Source organism: Polyodon spathula, chromosome 5, assembly GCF_017654505.1.
Source record: "Polyodon spathula isolate WHYD16114869_AA chromosome 5, ASM1765450v1, whole genome shotgun sequence".
Taxonomy (NCBI): Eukaryota; Metazoa; Chordata; class Actinopteri; order Acipenseriformes; family Polyodontidae; genus Polyodon; species Polyodon spathula.
In genome coordinates this window covers 18,949,106-18,968,833 of record NC_054538.1, presented here as the reverse complement: position 1 = coordinate 18,968,833, position 19,728 = coordinate 18,949,106, and the positions used below count along the sequence as shown (strand labels likewise).

Here is a 19,728-nt window from a genome sequence, read left to right as displayed (position 1 = left end):
ATACATACAGTTTTGTGTGATATTAGTTATATAATCACATTCAACAATAAAATAAACTTAAGCGGGCTGACAAGACAGGCTGAATTTAACTGCGTCAATTGTAAGCGCATCATAATCAAGAGGAGAGGTTTGCAGCTCGTGTTTTTCGGCTGACCAGTCGATTGCATTGGTTGCTAGCTGTGTTCTGACTTATACTGTACTCATTAATATATGCATTTGGTTTGTATTAATGTGACTGGCCAGCTGCGAGGCTCCTTGCATGCATAGATTATAGTAGATTACTGATGTTATTATTCCTTTTTTAAAATGCATTTTCCGTTTCCGGGGATAAGCGCAATTACGAATTATAAAATATTGTAGTTTTCTTCATTACTACAATCCGGAAATCAAATAAATAAATAAATAAATAAATAAATAAATAAAAATAATTTCAAACTTTTCTGAGGAAAAACCCCTGAGAGCTAAAAATATAGACAAATAGAAACGTCTGGTATTTAAATAAATGCATACTTTGATCCAACATCGGGCTAATCTAACCATTTTTTTCTAATCTAAAGAAAGTTTGTTGTCACGCACACGCATATATGTAAAAATGTATGTTAGAGTTCCTTCTTCAGCGCGACAAAAATAATTCAGTGCTGAAAGTGAAAGATATCTGTCTTCAAACATTTATCTTCATCTAGTCCCCCAAAACTTAAAACAATTACTGGTTGGCCTCTTTCAGTATATTTATTTTTTGGTAAGGGGCTTTTTAAATGTTTATCATTAGTACACGAAACATGACAAAAAGCCCACACGGAATTCTTAAAAATATGTATAGTAAATAGTAAATGCCAGAAACCATATATGTCCAGCATTGCACAGCGAGTCTACTATTAATATTTATTTAACGAAAATGATTTGAAAACACATTTTTAAGCCATGGTTGCACTTATTAGTCAACAATGACAACGCGGCATCCTGCAGGGGGAGCAATGCGTATATATTAATAAAGAACACAGTTGTGTACTTGCCTAGCTCCTCCCATTAGAATTCCAGACTGTCCAATGAGCATCCAACCCAAGGCTCGTTGTGCATCGCTACAGCATTCAACCTGCTGCTGCCTCTGCCACAACTCTCCATCCAGCTGTCTATAACACAGGCAACCATGGCTGAAGGAGGAGAAGGAGAAGATGAAATCCAGTTCTTACGAACTGTAAGTACCAGCGTTTTGCCAACCTTCCCTTGGAATATTCTGAAAAGTTGCGGACATCGCATTTTTAACACCAGTGCCAGCGCGGGGTTTTGTTGATGAAAAGGGAGTTTCTGCTATGTGCATGGGTACTTATGTTTACATGCAAACGTAGTGATGGTTTTACATTCGAAATCATGTTATCGCTGTATTGTGTGGGAATTGTTATGTCTTGCTGACCAGTGAAACTTTGCAGAACGCATTGAGTTTTCAAGATAGAAGTAATTGCTTCACCGGTACACTCTCGCAAATCAAACCATTATTGTGATAATGACTATAGAAACAATGCAACATATTCACTAATGTGTTGTTTATTTCACATTGCCGGTCCAAGTTCCGGTCGGAATTTACTGCAGTATGGGGCAGACCCTATTCTGGAGTCCCTGACAGACAGAGGATACATACTGTGACACACTCTGAAACGCCAAGTGCTCCCCTGATGAGCTAGTTGTGGTACTGCAGATACACTACGGATAGGGGGGCTCAGTTGCTTGACAAGGCTGGTAGTAAGGAATCGTTTCCTCTGTTTAGTAAAGCATAGTTTGAGGTCCAGTCTTTTCCCAGTTGAATGACATAATTAAAACCCCGACTCGTCTCGACACATAAACTTTTATTCATTGTAATTCATTCTGGTGTGCTGTTATTACCACACCCACCGTAAAATAAATATACACGACCTGGAAAATTTGACGGTTACCTATTTTTTCTTCTTCTTTAGAAGCAGGTTACCCAAATACTTATTTTTTAATTTTCTTTTTTAAATCTGTGCACAATTATTTCCTTTTCTTCATCTGAATTAATCATAGTGATATTGATGTGAATATCACTATCCCCTCTGAATATAGTTAGCCTTCATTTGTTGTTGTTTCTCTATGCATTTATGTTTACTGTTAAATACACGTACTGTGTGCGACGTATTGTCTATTGATTGGGATACGCAACTCGTATTGTTTCGCATTACACCCAACCCTTTGCAAAATACACGATCTGCCTCCTACCATTGTAATTATTTTAACTAGTTTGTCAATTCAATAATAATGTAATAAATAATATTAATCTTTCTTTTTTCAAATCGTGTTGCAGTCTACTTATATTAATACGATCCCGTTATTTAACTTAATCTGTTGTCTGTTCATTTTTGTGGGTTGACAATTCCCTGCCTTTGGCGTTTTAATTGGCTTTTTTTCTGGTTGAACGTTGTTCTTTTTTGTACTACCTTTATTTTACTGATACTAATGTGACAGTCACATCACATAGAAAATAATATATATAAACGTAATATCTGGTTAAATAACGATGCAGCAGTTTTGATGTGTACAGTTATTTTCTACGTGGTGTACTGTCAAGTCAGTGTCAGTAAAATAACGGTAGTACACTCTGAATCTGCGCTAATATATAGGTAAGGCGTCTTATGAAATGCATATGGTAGTGAGAGCTGCAGTAGCCATTTTAAAGCATGATAAAAAAAAAAAAAAACTCATGACACACGACTTTCTTGCTGCACGAATCCTAATACAGAAGTAAGTGTTATATCTATATGGTAAAAACAATAAGACATGACATTGTCATTTGCCATTATGGAGACTGTAAATTAATTCTGAATTCCCAGCTTTTCATCCTATTTTCTGTATTTTCCCTTCTTTTCATCCTATTTTTCTGGATCCCCCCCCCCCCACACACACACAAGTATAAGTATTTAGATGTACTGTTTACAGTTTTTAGCAACGCACACTCTCATATTGAACACTTCAGAAAGTCAGTGAACTTCATGGGGTAATAACAATGTTGTCCAAATATCTATAGAGTTAATTTGATTTTGAAACAATTATTAACAACCTTCCAAAATACAACATTGTTAGGTTTAAAATGTTGAATGAGAACAATGCACAACAATGCATAAATAGACTACAGACGTCTGTGTGCTTTAATATAAAGATGCGGTTATGAACGCTATGCGGAGCGGCACAGTACTTTTACATCGGTTCAGATCAGTAGCAACATTGGCGTAAATGCAGTGAGTGTCACATCAGGGCAGTCATTGTCCTAGGAATGAGAATCTTGTTGGCAATAGAGTATCGGCAGTCCCTTACTAAGATTATCCTCCAAATACTTAAAGTGTTGCACTGGTAGAGACGACCCTGAAAAAAAAGCATATTATAGGTTTGCATTACTAAAAAAAAAAAAAAAAAAAAAAAAAATAATTTGCTAATCTGTATGTTGTGCAATGCCACCAGTGTTAGCAGCGCTGTATAGTAGCAATTCTAAAACATTTTTTTAAATTGAATTACAGCTTTAATTATTATTTTTGGCATAATCTTAACGTGTTAATAATATGCCAACTTGTATTAAACACACTTAAAAACAGAACTGCTTATTATAGTTATCCTGTAAATGGTTTACATTTATAGTAAATAACAATAAAGGTTTCTGCAATGCCTCTAATGTCACAGTGTTTAATATACAGTACTTGAGTTGTAAACTGCTTAAAACGGTATGGTCAGTTGAACTCAGTGTTGGTGTTTTTATAATACTAAACAACATAGGTGTTCAATATTGCCATCTAAAATATGAAAAACAAATCTGAATACTTAGTGGAATCAGGATTACAAGCCTGTGTGAAAATGTAATATTCATCGTTCCTTATTTGTTTATTGAAAAATACCTGGTGAAATTCAAGCTTCTGTGTCTATTCATAGAAAAAAAGAGGACTGGGAATGCAGTAGCTGTGTTGCATATAGTAGCAGTAAATGATTGGGCACAGTGCATCACTGCTAGTTTATTGCTGTTCAGTGTACTGCGGTCTGGCACTTGCTGACAATATAATAACGTTAGGTTACTTGCTGAAACCCTGGTTCCCTGAAAGAGAACACCAATGACATGCCCATTGAGTAGGTATTTTTGAGCTCTATACCAGAGCTGCTGGTGGGCCCCTTCCTGGGATGACACACTCAGTCCTGCCCACCAAGGGATTAAAACCGTCATTCAGAGGAAGCCATTTCTCTTTTTCCATTGAACCCGTGAGGGCGACCGAAGCGACCTTGTGGTGGTGGTCCTCTCTTTCAGGGAAGCAGGGTTACGGTAAGTAGCCTAACATTCCCTTTCAATTCGAAGACAACCACCAACGACATTATGTCTGGGAAAAGGAGAGGGAGAAGGAATGGCAGCACATGAGGGACGCATTAGAACCGCATAACCAAAGGGTTAGCGGTGTGATCTTACACCCTCAAGGACCCTTGTGCCTAATGAAGGCAGAGCAGGATCTATCACATTAAGGCAGTAGAACCTGGAGAGTTTGCGGCATAGTCCATCTAGCCGCAGTACAAATATGAGACAGCGAGGCCCCTCTGAAGAGGGCCCAAGATGTAGCTAATCCTCTATTGGACTGTGTGGCTACCCTCCCAGGTGGGGGCAAGCCAGCACCATCATATGCAGCCTAGACTGTATCCATAATCCAATGTTTTGCTGCTTTGAGAGGGGCTGTCCTAGGGTCCATATACCGTGACAGACAAAGAGCTGGTCAGTATGACGCCGAGCTCTTGTTTTATCCACGTAACACCTCAATGCCCGCACCGGGCAGAGGAAATTCAGTCTCCTATCCTCTGAAGCAAAAGGAGGTGGATAGAAAGACTCCAGTTCCACAGACTGAATCATGTGGAAGGCTGTAATCACCTTAGGGAGGAAAGCAAGGTTTGTATGCAGTGACACCCTGCTGCCATTGTCCCAAATACGCATACAGGAGCTTTGCACCTATGGCGCCTGCAGCTCACTGTCCCACTTTGCGGAGGTGATAGCCAAGAGGAAGGCTGTCTTCGTAGACAGATGCTTTAACTCTATGGAGTGTATAGGCTCAAACACGGTCTTCGTGAGAGCCTACAGTACAACATCTTAGCTCCATTTGGGGAGAACGGCCCTCCTGGGAGGGTGTAACCACGAGCACCCTTAAAAAAACAGGTCGCTAGTATATAAGCACCCGGGACACTGAGTCAGTGGGGACATGGCATGCAGATATGGCTGCTTGGTACACTTTCAGCATAGAGGTGGATCGACGCCTCTAACAGATCTTGCAGAAACTGCAAAGTAGTTGCTATAGGGCAATAATTGGGGTCATGACCTCTGGCCATGCTCCAATTTTGAAAATACTTCTGACAGGTTGGCTTGCATCTAAGGGAATCCATCCGGACACCCAAGTAGACCATACATTGCACCGGTTTTAACTGGCTCGTCACAATCGCTGTGTGGGCCACTGCTGCTTCCTGTGACTTGGACAAATCAACCAGTCATCCAGGTAGTTCATCACCATGATCCCTTGCAACTGCAGGGGAGCTGGGATGGCATCCATGGACTTTGAAAACTTGCGGGGGGCTAAGGAGGGCAGCACTGAAAACTCAAAGACACTCCCCTGAAAGGCGAAACGGAGATACTTCCTGTGCATCGGACGAATAGGGACGTGGAGTACGCGTCCTTTCAGTCCACTGTGATAAACCATTCGCTCGGCTGGACAGCCTGGTGAGTACGGCAGCGCCAGCGTCTTGTTCTCTCCCATACCAGAGTACAGGAGGGAAGCATTGAGGCTAAGAATGCTGCAGCAATTCCTCAACCGCTGGTCCAAAGGAATGCTTAGGGGAAGTAGGGGCCGCTTCTGAAAGAAGGCGCTACCTTCCCATGATGCTGGTGTCAGCTCCGGGGCCGGTGTTATCAGCTGAGCTGAGCCTGCTCTCTGGCCAGCAGCTCCCAACAGCATGTACAGTGCAGCCATGTATTTGTTTATTTCTAAACTGCAAGGCAGTAAAGAAATGAATACACACACCACAGCAAGCTGTGAGGGTAAAAATCACCACGGCAACGCAGGTAACTTTGGTTTTGTTTTTACCAGCCCACCGAGTATGCGGACTGAAATAAGCCAGCGTATGCAACTCAACAGCGGGGCACAGCAGAGCTGGGTCCCGGTGGATATCACACTGCTACTACTTTTTCTTTTTAAACTGCAAGGCAGTAAAGAAAAAAACACACACACAACAGCGAAGTTGTGAGGGTAAAATAGCAGAAAAAGAGTAAACACAGCACAGTTGTGCAGCGTTTATAGCTGAGTTCACAGAAGCGGGGTTTCTGATTCCAGGGAAGTGGTGTGTCTATGCATTGACGCTGTAGCGCTGGGCACCACATGCCATGTGCAATAAGCACCGAGATACCGCAGTACCGGGGGGCAGCTATGCAACTATGCCTACCCTAACTGTGTGGTCACACACCTGGTCAGCGCGTAGCATGCACCAGGGAGACACAAGGGTCGAAGCTGCAGCGGGCGAGTTGAAGGCAGACAGCAAAAACACGGTGGAACAGAAAGAGGATGGCTGAGTAACAACCGCTCTGCAACTATCCATAGCATGACCCTGAACAGGGCCGTGTGGTCTGACAAGAGACAGGGGACGCGCAGCGATAGCCAACAACAGGCCCACTCCAGCTGCCAGATGGCGGCTGGGGGAATCACTCGACAACAAGGATGTGGCAACGCCTAGCCCCGTGGAGGAACTGTAGTCTCCCAAGAAAGAAATAGACACTCAATCACAGGATGACTGCACAGGCAGTTGCTCACACACGACAGACAGTAAAAAGCAGAGCAGCCTTCAAAGCAAACGAGGAGGCTGCTGAAATACAGAAAGGAGAGACTCAGTGATTCGTTGATTCCAGGAAAGCGGCAAGCCGGCTGTCAGCACGAATGTAAGGGAACTACAACACGACTCAAAACTCTTTTCTATCAACACTCTCAGCTAGACATAGAGGTCTTACCCCACCATGTTGAGAAGGAAAAAGAGAAATGGCTTCCTCAGGATGACTGTTTTAATCCCTCGGTGGGTGGGACTGAGTGTGTCATCCCAGGAAGGGGCCTGTCGGAAGCTCTGGTATAGAGAGCTCAGTGATTCCTACCCAATGGGCAGGCATATCCCATACATAAGGTCGTTGGTGGTCATCTTCGAATTGAAAGGGAACTACATCTTCCTTTAACCTTAGTGTTGCAAAGCTTTATTTTTCGAAGAGTGTAATGGCTGGCATATATTTAAATTAGAGATTTAGCAGAGCAGAATGGACCCAAAGGAATTGGAGTTGTTTGTGTAAGGCGATTTCCGCAGGCAGTTTGTTCAAAAAGGCAAATATCTACTGCAATTTACAGCTCTTTGACAGGGAGGGAAATTGCAAATAGTATGATTGTGTCATCATCATTTTCCACAATTGTTCTTAAATGTGACAGTATCATCATCTGTTCTCCACAGTGAGTCACAATGTTCCAGATTCCACTGCACTGTATCACAGCAATTTTCTTTTCAAACCAGGTGGATACTTTCTTCAGTATATGTTTAATATGTGCTGAAACTTGCTTTGTCAATGTCTTGTGACACCACAGTTGATTGGAATTGTATATTATGAGTTATTTGCTACTTTCACACACCCTGTTATATTATATTAGGAAAATCTTAACTAATGTAATATTAGGTTAGTTCTGAGCAAGGTCTGTGAAACCAGCCTGAAGTTCTTTCTTGGGTTATTGAAACTCCCAGTAACTAGTGTCATAGCCAGGATTTTGTTTGGGGCATTTTTTTTTTAGATGGGCAATAATTAGGGCTGTCAATAAAATCACAGTTAACTTCTGCGAGTAACGTGTCAATCTTGGTAGATAAATTTTTTAACGCAAGTTAATCGCACTCCTGCTATACCGATACCTTGGCACACGTTTGTTGTTTTTAGTTACAGGATTATACAGTATCCATATAACACAGTTAGACCAAATTCACAATTCACAATGAACAACGCCACTGGCTCAAAGAGCAGATGCCCATATATATATATATATATATATATATATATATATATATATATATATATATATATATATATATACATACATACACACACACACACACACACACACACACACACACACACACACACACACACACATATATATATAAACAACATCTGAGAGTTCTAGCTTTGAACAACTTTTTCAAATTCAATCCTGCAGACAAGTGATTTTCTTTAATTTTACCAGATCTCATGTTGGAATTTATCTTGCATTCATTCAAATCCAGCGACCTACTGATCAGGTGAATCTCACCATTCCAAGTTACAGCGCATTGCTAATCAGATGCAAGTCTGCTCTCAGAAAAGTTATTCTCCAAATTCAGCTATTTAATTTAGGCTTAAACATCATTGTCTTCCCCTTACATGTTACTAGTTTTTTAAACAGAATATTTCAATAAAGTTAATGTGCAAGGTTTATTTCTCTCAGGTGGATGGTTATTCAGCCACACTAATTTGTGGAAACCATCATCGCACTTTGGAAGGTAAAAGATTAATACCATGATACATAATCCATATTTTAGAATGCAAGCCCCATGAATTGTATTTTGTAATGTATTGGTTCAGCATTTAAGTCTGTGCGTGTTTGTCTATATGTGTACAATCATATCAACGCTAATTTGGAAATATGCCGTTAAACAGATAGATTTTTAGGATGTGGCTTTCTTGCTAAAGTGACAGATTTGCAAGGATAGGACTTCTAGTTTTGTTGGAGCAATAGAGTTCAAGAAGTTTTGTGTAGTGTGACTTTGATGTATCAACATTATATGCACACGATGGCAAGTGAAAAATGGTCGGACCCACAGTGCCAGACTGCAGACTGCCCGTCGAAGCAAATGCTCTTCTTGATTGGAGTTGAAGCGGGGTGGTGGTGGGGGGGGGGTATATTTATTGCAGAAGCATCATAATGTGCTATACACTCTGGACTATGCCGGAACGTTCCTAAAGATACAATTTTAAGAACCAGGCTCTGCAATGTGTAGTGTTTGAGACAGACCGCTTTGGGTTTTTGTAACCGCAAGCAAACGTCTTAACCATAATGTGAAAGAGCTGGGATCGTCTGCATTAGTGGTTATAGAGCTTTTAAACTTATCTCATCTCACTGACAGGAGACAGGACAGAATCCGTAATGACATTGTGTCACACAGCACTGTCCGTTACACTCTTCCCCCCTTTAACCTCAGTGATCGGCTGCAGCCAATCTATGATACCGGAGTCACAGCACCTGTGTAACAGGACGGGGGCTGGGCATGAACCAGTGACTGCTCCCTACCAGCGAACGTCTTAACCACAATGGAAAACAGTCAGCCTCATGCGCATTCATGGTTTTAGAGCTTGTTACATCATCTCACAGATGGGACAGGACACTTTTTATAACGTCACCCATGACCCCTTGGTCAACGAGTGCTTCCACTCCTCCAATCTGCGGGTGCCATGCCATCTCCCGTCTGGGTCATTGGTTTCATGTACCGTAGCTCTGCCCCCTTTCTAGATGGCTGACTTCCACTTAACCATGGGAATAAACTGCCGTGCCATTTAGTCCAGGGTATTCTGTTCCCTTTACACCGCGCCCTCGTAGGTCGGGAGAGAGATCCAACACCAAGAATCATTCTGTCTCTGTCACACAAGCGTATAGACTTTTCAAACTTAAGAAACAATAAGTTTTATTTACTTACACCCATGGCAGTCAAACGGGTGGAAAATCCTTCCATTGTACAGCAATATGTTCAACAACAATAATTCCACAGAGCTTCATACAAACAGTCTATGACTTATATCTTCTTAAAGTCTTATGCAGTTACAACTCTCCTATTTCTTATATAGCTACATTATTCAGATGTGCCTACAACCAGCTGTACTGTATTTGCTCTAGCTACAAACTAACTGTGTCATCTGTCCCTCTGTCTTTTTTCTTTTTTTTTACCGTTTTTTTTTCAAACTCGAATTTAACAATACTGCCTGAACCAGTATTGTTAAATAGCAGGTGGCCACATTATAAAACATAAATTCTGTAGGCATTACTAAAATACCGGTGGAGGATGAGCCCTCATTGCATTACATGTATATGAGACTTTTTCTTTAGTGCGTCTCGGAACATCGTTCCATCTTTTCTTAATCTCCTCCATCGTTTTTATAATAATGCCTACACTCTAGAAGTAAAGGCTCTCGTTAGAACCTTGCTTTGCCACTGTGGGGAGACCTTTTTAGGTGCTTCAAAGAACCTTTTTTTTTTTACATGGATTCAATATTCTCTATTTGAACACTTTCTTTTTTGTCATGTAAGCTATGAAACATGTATTGAAAATTGGAGTTTGCAAAACAATACGGAATTATAAACCGTAATTTACAAACTGACTTAATCAGAAGGGTTAAAAAATGAGCTCTTTGCAAAATGTTATTAAATGTTTCTTTGTCCTTGAAAACGATGTCTCCTTCTTGCTGCAGACAAGTCCCCCACATCACCTTACTTTTTATATAACCTACTGTCTGACTGCTGGCAAATTAATGCCTGCTTTTCAAAGTTCATAAAATAATCAAGTAAATACGAGGCCTGCAATTACTGGCAGTTTTAATAAATTAGATGGAATATTTAATAGACCTAATTTGCAAAATCCCCTCGCAATTTTAGCGGTTTCTTTCACAAATGCCCCAGAATTGCATATGCATATACAGAATTACATATGCATCAAGGGCTGAAGTGCACAGAGACATTGCCCCTGCAAATCACATCTTATTTGAGTGTTTATGCCATTGCGTGTGTTTTATAAATCCCATCCAAGAATTCAGAACCCTCAGTACCTGTTTTGCGACCGTAAAACATGCGCAAACCTTTTATAAATCTGGGCCTGAAATTTTAATGACCAGCTATTTGACTGGTAACCAGTGGAGAATTGCTAAAACTGAGTAGAATCAGTTTGATTTATAATCCAGTCTGCTGCTGAGTCCTGATTAAACTGCAGCCTATAGAGAACAGCCTCTGGAGAAGCCTGGAGCACTGCAGCAATCAGGCATGGGTCTTCGTTTAATTTCCACAGATACGGTGCCCAGCAAGGTGAAATGAAAACAATTTTACAGGAGAGAGAATTAGAGCACCAGAAGGCAACTCAGGGTCATAAATGACACCAAGACTACAAGCTGCCAGGAGCAAACCAGCATAATCTTGACCACGCAACAATTGATTTGCTGTTGATTGACTGCCATCCCAGGCCTTGGCGTCAGTCAGACAGCAGGAGAGCACCTACACATCATGGTTGTTTGAGGGCTTAAAAGCACAGTTAATTTAAGCATCATCAGGATGACGATGCAACCACTTCTGAAATGCACCTTAATAATAATAACCTCCTCAGTCCTTGCATTCAAACTATAAATGGATGTAACTATAAACATTAGTGTTTGGTTTTGTAACCTGAAATGCAGTTAAGTGGAGGAATCACGTTCACACATAATCAGCATGTTTCAGTTTACTATGCATTTACATTGCTTGTCTGCATTTTACTATGCTTTTAGTATGATTTACTAAACTTTACTATGCTTTTAACACAGTATAGTGCAGTAACGTTCTATAAGGGCATACACAGTACAAGTATAAGTAGTAAAGTGGTACAGTGTAGACCTTTACAATACAGGTGTATAAAAATCATAGGTTAAACTAAGTAAAATTTAAAGCAGGTGAAGGAGTTAGCTGAAATCCCTGACTAATTGACATAGTTTATAAGGTTTATATCAACATTTCTATTGAGTTATGGAGAAACCACATAGTGAAGATGCAGCTACAGTAGGATTTTTATTTTTGGTCGATTTCACTAAATGTGAATCGCCATACATTAACAGTTTGTAATTATTTCATGAGCGAGTCAATGTTTTGATTTAACTTGGGCCCTTCTATTATGTATTAAACATGAAACTCCTTTAACTTACCTTAGATAAGACATAATGTCACTTTTTAAATCAAATAAATAAAATAACACCAAAAACTAAAGACCAGACATATTCAAGCATAACTTCAAGGTTATTTTTTGTTATCATTATTACAAATTTTAGGCTAGAAAGTTGACAATGCATGCAAATGTTTGAATGACAAAACATGAGGGAAAAAAAAAACATTACCTTTTCTGCAATACGCTGGGCCATTCGTTTGGCTTGGCTCTTCAGCGTAAAAGCAACTCAGGGTAACCAGTGCAGTGTGCCACTGTAAAACAGGCATTCGATTTCAATTAGCACCAGTCTTTGGGTTGGTTTGGATCAGAAGAGATCACAGTTATTTATATTTACACTTCAGGATACAGGACAATCTGTTTGTTTTACTCCTTATGAAATTACATTTTAAGGACCTAATTTGTAAATCTGTTGACTGAATCCGCTGTTTCATAGGTCTAGGGTTGGGTTTTAGTTTTCTGAGTAAATTGCCATTTTTTGGAGAGAAGAATACTGTGATGGAATGAACAGTTAAACCCGAAATATGCCAAGAAACATTGAATTCAGAGCACAAATGATCATGGTTGTATTCTTTACAATTTATAAATTAGTGTGAATCATGTGAAGAAAACCAAAGTGTTAATGACATCTGAAATAAATGAGACATCACACAAATCACATGACTTCAGAACTGTGATTCTGTCTCTGTTTCCTTTGTCTGATATTGTGCCATATTATACAGCTGATTAAAAATGAAGAAAAAAATCTCACAACTTCCTTATTATGGAATGATATTTAAAAAAAAAAAGTTTTACTGTTGTTCATTTTGCCATATTTATTTACAAACATTGTATTTGTTACTGTAGCCAATAGCATTGTTTGCACTATGTAACCAAATTAGAATATGCTTCCTTAGGTTATCAAAACTCAGTGCCACCTTAAAATCTACTGGCTGGCTGAGGCAGCAAAACAAGGTGTTTGGAATGCATTTGACTGAGGTGCAGGGAAAGAAGTCAGGCACATTCTTGGCGAGTAACGATTGGCTGTGGTGGAATTGTGCATTGACATTTTGAGAGGGCTGTAAGAAGACTCCCTATACAGTAAAACTGCAATCAGCCAATCTAGTGTACATAAGAGTCTTGAACATTTGTGGCTGCTTATTTAAGGTGGCTCTCACATTCACTTGCATTGAACCAACAAAATCTGTTCAGGGGCTTGGAGCCTGGTAAGAAAGCAGGTGGTCACTTAGTCCAGGTGGCAGTGGATACAGGATGTACTGTAATTGGAAAAGGTCAACAGTGTGTCAGGTACTGCAGGGGAGTCTTAACCAAATGGAGAGATCAGGATTTGTGAATTAACGTTTAAGGGCTGGGGTGGGGGTGGGGGGGGTTGTCAGGGGAGAAATTAGGAAAAGAGAGTATGCAGTTGTCTGTGTCTGTGGTTATTGAGATGACAAAAGACTTATGTTAACAAATGTACCTGGGGAGGCAGAGGGCAAAGAAGGGATGGAGTTCAGGAATCTCATTTCATGCAGTTTTGTGTTGATGTCAACATTTTCATGGACCAGTGATTTTCAGAATCAGTTAAATGGCCGGTAAAGGGAACTGACAATAACTGAATGGCTGTCTGCTCAGATTTCTTCTCTGAGAGGCTTTTGACTAGATAATGTTAAAGCGGTAAATACCTGCAGGGTATAAAGGGAGCTGGGGTAGCAGGCTGAATATTTCCGTGCAACTTTAGTTCCACGGGTTGAAAATGTAAGATACAGTAAGCATGGAGATTTCAGCTTGCTTACAGAAATGCGATCCCTTTCAACATTTCATTGGGCCAGTGCTCCACCTTGAATATAGGACACCAAGGTTACAAGTGGGACTGTATTGGTTAAATAGCCAGGTACAGTTCCATTGAAGGAAGGATTTAATTGTGGAAACACTGTCTAAGGTTTTGTAGCTGAATTCCCAAGGCTGCAAGCTTCAGTGTGAATATTGACAAAAATAAATACACAATCAGGTGATCCAGTTACTCAGGGCATTATATTAGGAAATGAGATGCTAAAAAGCCTAAGGCACTGGAAAGGTTAAATGAGCAGATTAGCTTTTGTGGAGCTCCTCAGGAGAGCATCAACAATGTTTAGCGCGCTGTGGTCTGGTAGAGTGTATGGCTCGGGCCGTTTGGTAAAATAGTCCATTGCCACCAGACTATACGGTTCCCCTGCTCAGACCCCAGGCAGGGCCCAAGGGTATCCACAGCCAAGCGATCAGTAGGGGCGCTCGCCCTGGTGGCTCTTTTCGGGTTGTGCAGGTGTCGCACCGCTGGCAATGGGTCTCTATGTTGCACCTATAGCGGCTCCAGTAAAATTGGTCCCGCAGTCGGTACAATGTCTTTGCCACTGTCAAGTGGCGGGGTGGACTTAGGCTCAGTGGAGCATCCCTCCTGTCAACTCCAAGGCGTCCCACTGTGCACAGAGTGCCTTGACCACCGTTGAGAGCATTGATATCTCCCCCCAAGCAGGCCAGTGGCCCTTTTCCAGCTGGTGAATCAGGAACCCAAGCTCCAGGTCGCTCTTCTGCGGAGTCAGGTCCTTCCCCCGGACCTCCATCAACACCCCCCCCACTAGTGGAAGACATGTTCACCTACACCCTGGCATTATGGCTGCCTCCTTTATGTCCAGGCGCTCACAGTACCAGCACTGAGCAACGTTGCATGGGCGGCGAGACAGGACGTCAGCGTTCCCATGCTGCTGGCCAGCCCGGTGCTGGAACTAGAAGTTGAAGCCCTGGAGCACCTCAATCCAGTGCGCCCCTTGCCGCTCTGGTTCCTTAATGTGGAGGAGCCACTGTAGTGAAGTGTGGTCAGTCCGGACAGTGAATGTCCTGCCACACAAATAGGGTCGGAAGTGACGGATTGACTGCGCCAATGCCAACAGCTCCCTCCGGGTACGCAGTAGTTCCTCTCGGTCTTCTTGAGGACCTTGCTGTAATAGGCTACTACTCATTCCCTGGCCAACCTGGGACAGCATGCTCCCAAGTCCGACATCACTGGCGTCGGTGTCGAGAAGCTGGGGTAGTGCAAGGTCAGGGTATGCAAGGACAGGGGTCATGGCCATTGCATGTCGGAGTTGGCGGAACGCTCTGTCACATTCCTCAGTCCAGTTAAGCCGCTTCCCCACCTCAGTGATGGTTTGCAGTTTCTAGGTGATGTCAGTGAACACCCGGACGAACTGCCGATAGTAGGTGGCCAGCCCCAGGAAGCCCCTCACTTGGCGGACTGACATCGACGTTGGCCACCCCCGAACCGCCTCCACCTTAGCTGGGTCGGTGGCAACTCCACTGGCCCTCACCATGTGACAGAGGAACTGGGTCTCCTTGTGCATCAGGTGTGTGTGTGTGTGTGTGTGTGTGTGTGTGTGTGTGTGTGTGTGTGAATATTTCCTATAGATACTGTATATAATTTGTTTTTTTTTTTAACCAGGAGATTTACCCATTCTGACAAGGCCTCATTTACAAGGGGGTACTGGAAAACAATAAAAAGATAATTATAATGTACAAACGACACAATAAAAACACAACTGGTTCAATCTTAATCAACAGCATACAGGAATAAAAAAAAAAAAGAGTAAATAATACGAAGGAGAAGCATTGGCAGGAGTTTCTAAGTATTTCCCTAATATGATCTTTAAAACCAGAGAAGAAAAGAGTTCTAGTTATGCAGTTCTCATTTGCTGCACACCACAAGCACAGTCATTGTGCTGAACCCTCACCTCACCTATTGGGGAGTAAACTCTATTCACCACTTGGTTTGCCCTGCCTCTAACTGAAACCTTCACAGGCATTATTTTGTAATTGATGTTTCCATGTTTGCTGCTGACAACATACTGTCGATGTATGCAGGGCAAATCCTGTTTCCTATAATGGTAGACATTGGTGGTAGATATTTCTAGTCCTGAGAGAATGCCTAATCAGACAAGGCAATCAATTCCCAGCCCTTAGCCATGCAAACAGGATTACTTTATTTTAGCCTGTTGCACAATTATTGGACCAGCTTTCCAATTGAATCAATTCTTTGTGCATGTAAATGAAGCATGTGTAAATCAGATTAAAGTTCTGTTTTAAAAAAAAAGGTCGTCCCTTGATATCAAAGAGGCAGCAGTGTACTAGGTGTGCAAACAGATCTTTGGTATGAGCTCTGGTTATCTTCCTTTGAAGTCTAACATACTGTGACTCTGACCTTTTTTATTGATTGAAGAGGGACAGTCACTAAAAGAATAGACAAAAAAGGCTGCCCTTTTATTTAGGAAGATCTGTGTCGAGAGATGGCACAGTTGGTGTTTATATTTAATAATCATGGTCTTTAGAAGCTGGGTGGGAAAACCAGTTCAAACCTAAACCTCACAGTACCAGCACAATTTGTACACTTTCAAGGAAAATTTAAAAGTTACAAAGTTGTACTAGATGAATGCTAAGCAGTGTATTAAGTGAATTGTTAGAGCATTGGGCTAGTTTAGCTTGTATTCTGCTGTGCTGTTAATATCTGGCAACATAGCATGCTAGGTCAGGACTCACATTGTGTAATTCAGAATTATCTTACAATTCGGCAACCATTTATAGGTACAATGGGAACCCTGTCCATCCTTAAAGATATGTATGAGAGGTTATATTTCGTGTCCTGTAGCTCATTTTCCCTTTTGGAAAAACAAAATAAAATTCTTATACCTCATCTGATCACAGCGATTATTTATTCAAATAATGTAGACAGTTAATTACACTGAAATACGGCATTTTGTTCACAACCACAGTGGCGACCTAATTCATTTTAAAGAAAACACAATATTAATTCTACAAGGCTGATAACTATATTGTAATTCTTTGCATGAGGTGGGGGTGGGGGTAATGATTCTTACACAAATCTAGGACATCATTTATTTATTGAAAAAACACAAACCTTTGTGCAAATGGGTTATGCCTCACGTGACTTATTAACATGCTACAGGCATCACTGACATATGTAATTTATGCTATAATAATTATATACGCATGTTTGCCAGCAGTAAGACAGAAATAGATGATTCCTTTACTACAGGAAATGTGTGTTATACATATTTTTTTATAGTGTGTTACCAATATTGCATACTGGTCTACGTGAAAGCCATTGATCACCAGAAACAAACAAAAAAAAACAAACAAAAAAAATGTATTCAACTTTAGAACAGAGCAGATAGAAGAAGGGATGGCCTGCATGCTCACAGGTGCATTTATAATATTCTGACATTGTTTATTGATGGTTTCATCTTGTAGAATTTAGCCAACACACCTGGTAGCGGCACCTGCTCAGAGAGGTGGGAGCAGGGTGTCCACAAGCCTGCTCACACCTCTCTTTCTCTGTCTGTCTGTGTCAAGGTGACATGAGTTGAATTCATAGCACAGGTTTGCAGAGCAACAATGGGCACCAACGCATTACTGGTTTGCGTTGGGTTTACGTTAGTTTCTGATGTGATTTTCAGATCCCTTCTTGTCAGGTGTGCCACTCATTGGTTTGTAATCAGCTAGCATCTATATCGTTTCCAAATTCTGAATACAGATTTTGATCATTTGCCCCAGTTTTATGTTTGAATTTTTGGATTGTTGTAACCAAGTCGAATTGTGGCACCTGGATATAGAAAACAAATATGACTGCTGTTGTATTCCAGGTAAAAAAAAAAATAAAAGTTACAAATAACTAAGTGATCACTAAAGTGTTTCTCTAACACTTCAGAGTCATTCAGATGGAGGATTAGGTTAATACGTTTTTCCGGTAAGGACCTGCGTAAAACTAGGCTACATACTGCAGCTTTGAAGCAGTTTAATCCAATACAGCAGTGTACCTCCATGACACTAATTAAAAGCAAACACTGGAATTCCCTCTAGTAAATAAAGGGGGAAAAATTCAATCAGGTCATTATTAATGAGTGAAGGTGAAGTTATTTGAGAAGGCGCCCATGAATAAATCATTTTCTTTCTTTATTTCTTCTTTTTTTAAAGAGATGTATTACAGTTCCCAGGGAGATGAAATGTAATCTGGAAACAAGGGTATATCTTCGTTGTCTGTGAAGAATTACCATTTGCCACAATTATATCACAAACTCAGGCTTCACTGGAGAGTTTGTTAAAGCGGTAATGAATGGGGAGTTTGTTCAGTCATGTAACAGTGATGCATTACTGTATTACTTATCTGCAGCTCCCTCGTTCTGCAGTGCACTTATATAATCTGATTGATCTAAAGGGAGTGCTCTGTGGTATGCAGGCAGCACCAGCAGCAGCTGTAGAGCTAGTACAGTACTGTAGGCATTCGCTAGCTCTCTGCCAAGGGTCTCCCTATCAAAAATCTTATCTCCGCCACAGTCTGTTTTGTTTTGCAAGCAGATTGTTTTTGTGGATGCCTTTCTCCTTTCACTTAGGGGAGTTAATTGCTTGTAAAAAAAATGTGTTTAGAATGAGAATGAGAATGAGAATGAGAATGAGTCATAATGAGAAGAAGAATCTGTGTAGACTTGCAAGATTATGCGATCGTACATCTAACAGCATACTGTAGTTATCTAGCATGCCCCATTAGAACCACACTGTGAACAGAAGAATGATGATGTTTTTATTTTTCATGCTGTTCATGGCCAACTGCATTTAGTTACTATCACGTTTTTATGTGGCAATAGTGCCAAGAATGTAATGGAACAAAAATAAGGTTTTGTATGTTTTAAAACTGTTCCATATGTACATCAGTAAGTATGACAAAGAACATTTAGTACTGCATGAATTCAGATGAATTCTAAATGTTATGCAATGTTCTCTTGAGGGACCACATTTAGAAATGACGTTACAAAACACAGGTTAAATGTATTATCTTACAGAGTCAGTGATTTGCCAGTTTTAATCAATTCTTAATTTATAGGTTTAAACAATAGTTTTAGCAACCCTCTAATTATAAGAACCTAATGAAGTAATTGGTATACGTTAACATGCAATCTTTTTTGAAGAGCCTGTTAAAACACATCCTAATATACATTTTAACATCAGTACATGTGTGTTATCTTAAGTTGAATTGTTACTAAGTGGCTTAATTGGTAGTTTTTTGTGGCAAATCAACCACTCCAAACAGTATGTATAATGCTTACAGTAGAGAGCAAGACCCTGCTAACTTTAGGAATGTAACCATTAATATTGTATTAGTGGATTATGATACAAACCTAACTGACTTGTATGACAGCGATAGAGAGGTATTATATTAGCATACATGACTCAGCAAAGGCCATCACATGCATCTTGATATGTATGGTTTCGAGACCCGCATATCGTGATAGGACTGTGTGTCGTGTCACTACTTTATACGTTGTTACTCTCCGTTTTAATTCCTAATGCTATTCCAGTACTAAAGGCTTAAAAAAGTTCCCCCTCTCTATCTTTCCCTCTCTCTCTGTCCCTGTCCTCACAATACTGTAAAGCCATAAATATTTGCAACCGAAATATTTGGCGAATCACACCTATAAAACCTATTTTGCTTCAGAAATATTGGCGACCTCTTTCAATATACAGAGTCCCCACACAGATTTGTAGTCTAACGACGTGTTTTAGGTAAAAACAAACAAAAAAAAGAACTCGCCTATTTCTCCTTCTGTGTGGGTTGTTGAAGGAAGTCCTTGACTTTTGTCATGTGATGGCAGCATTATTTATAGCTCACTTCCCTTTGCCAGGACAGTCAAA

At 40.6% G+C, this 19,728-nt stretch overlaps 1 protein-coding gene across 1 annotated transcript in view; it reads left to right on the top strand.

Annotated features, from left to right (window-relative positions):
* Positions 1-1,111: 1,111 nt before the first annotated feature.
* LOC121315498 (ryanodine receptor 2-like) overlaps positions 1,112-19,728 on the top strand; it is a 247,360-nt gene continuing 228,743 nt past the window's right edge. The window contains exon 1 of the mRNA XM_041249629.1: positions 1,112-1,195. Coding sequence (XP_041105563.1) covers positions 1,148-1,195 — 48 coding nt within the window. The 5' untranslated portion in view covers positions 1,112-1,147. The remainder of the gene's footprint in view (positions 1,196-19,728) is intronic.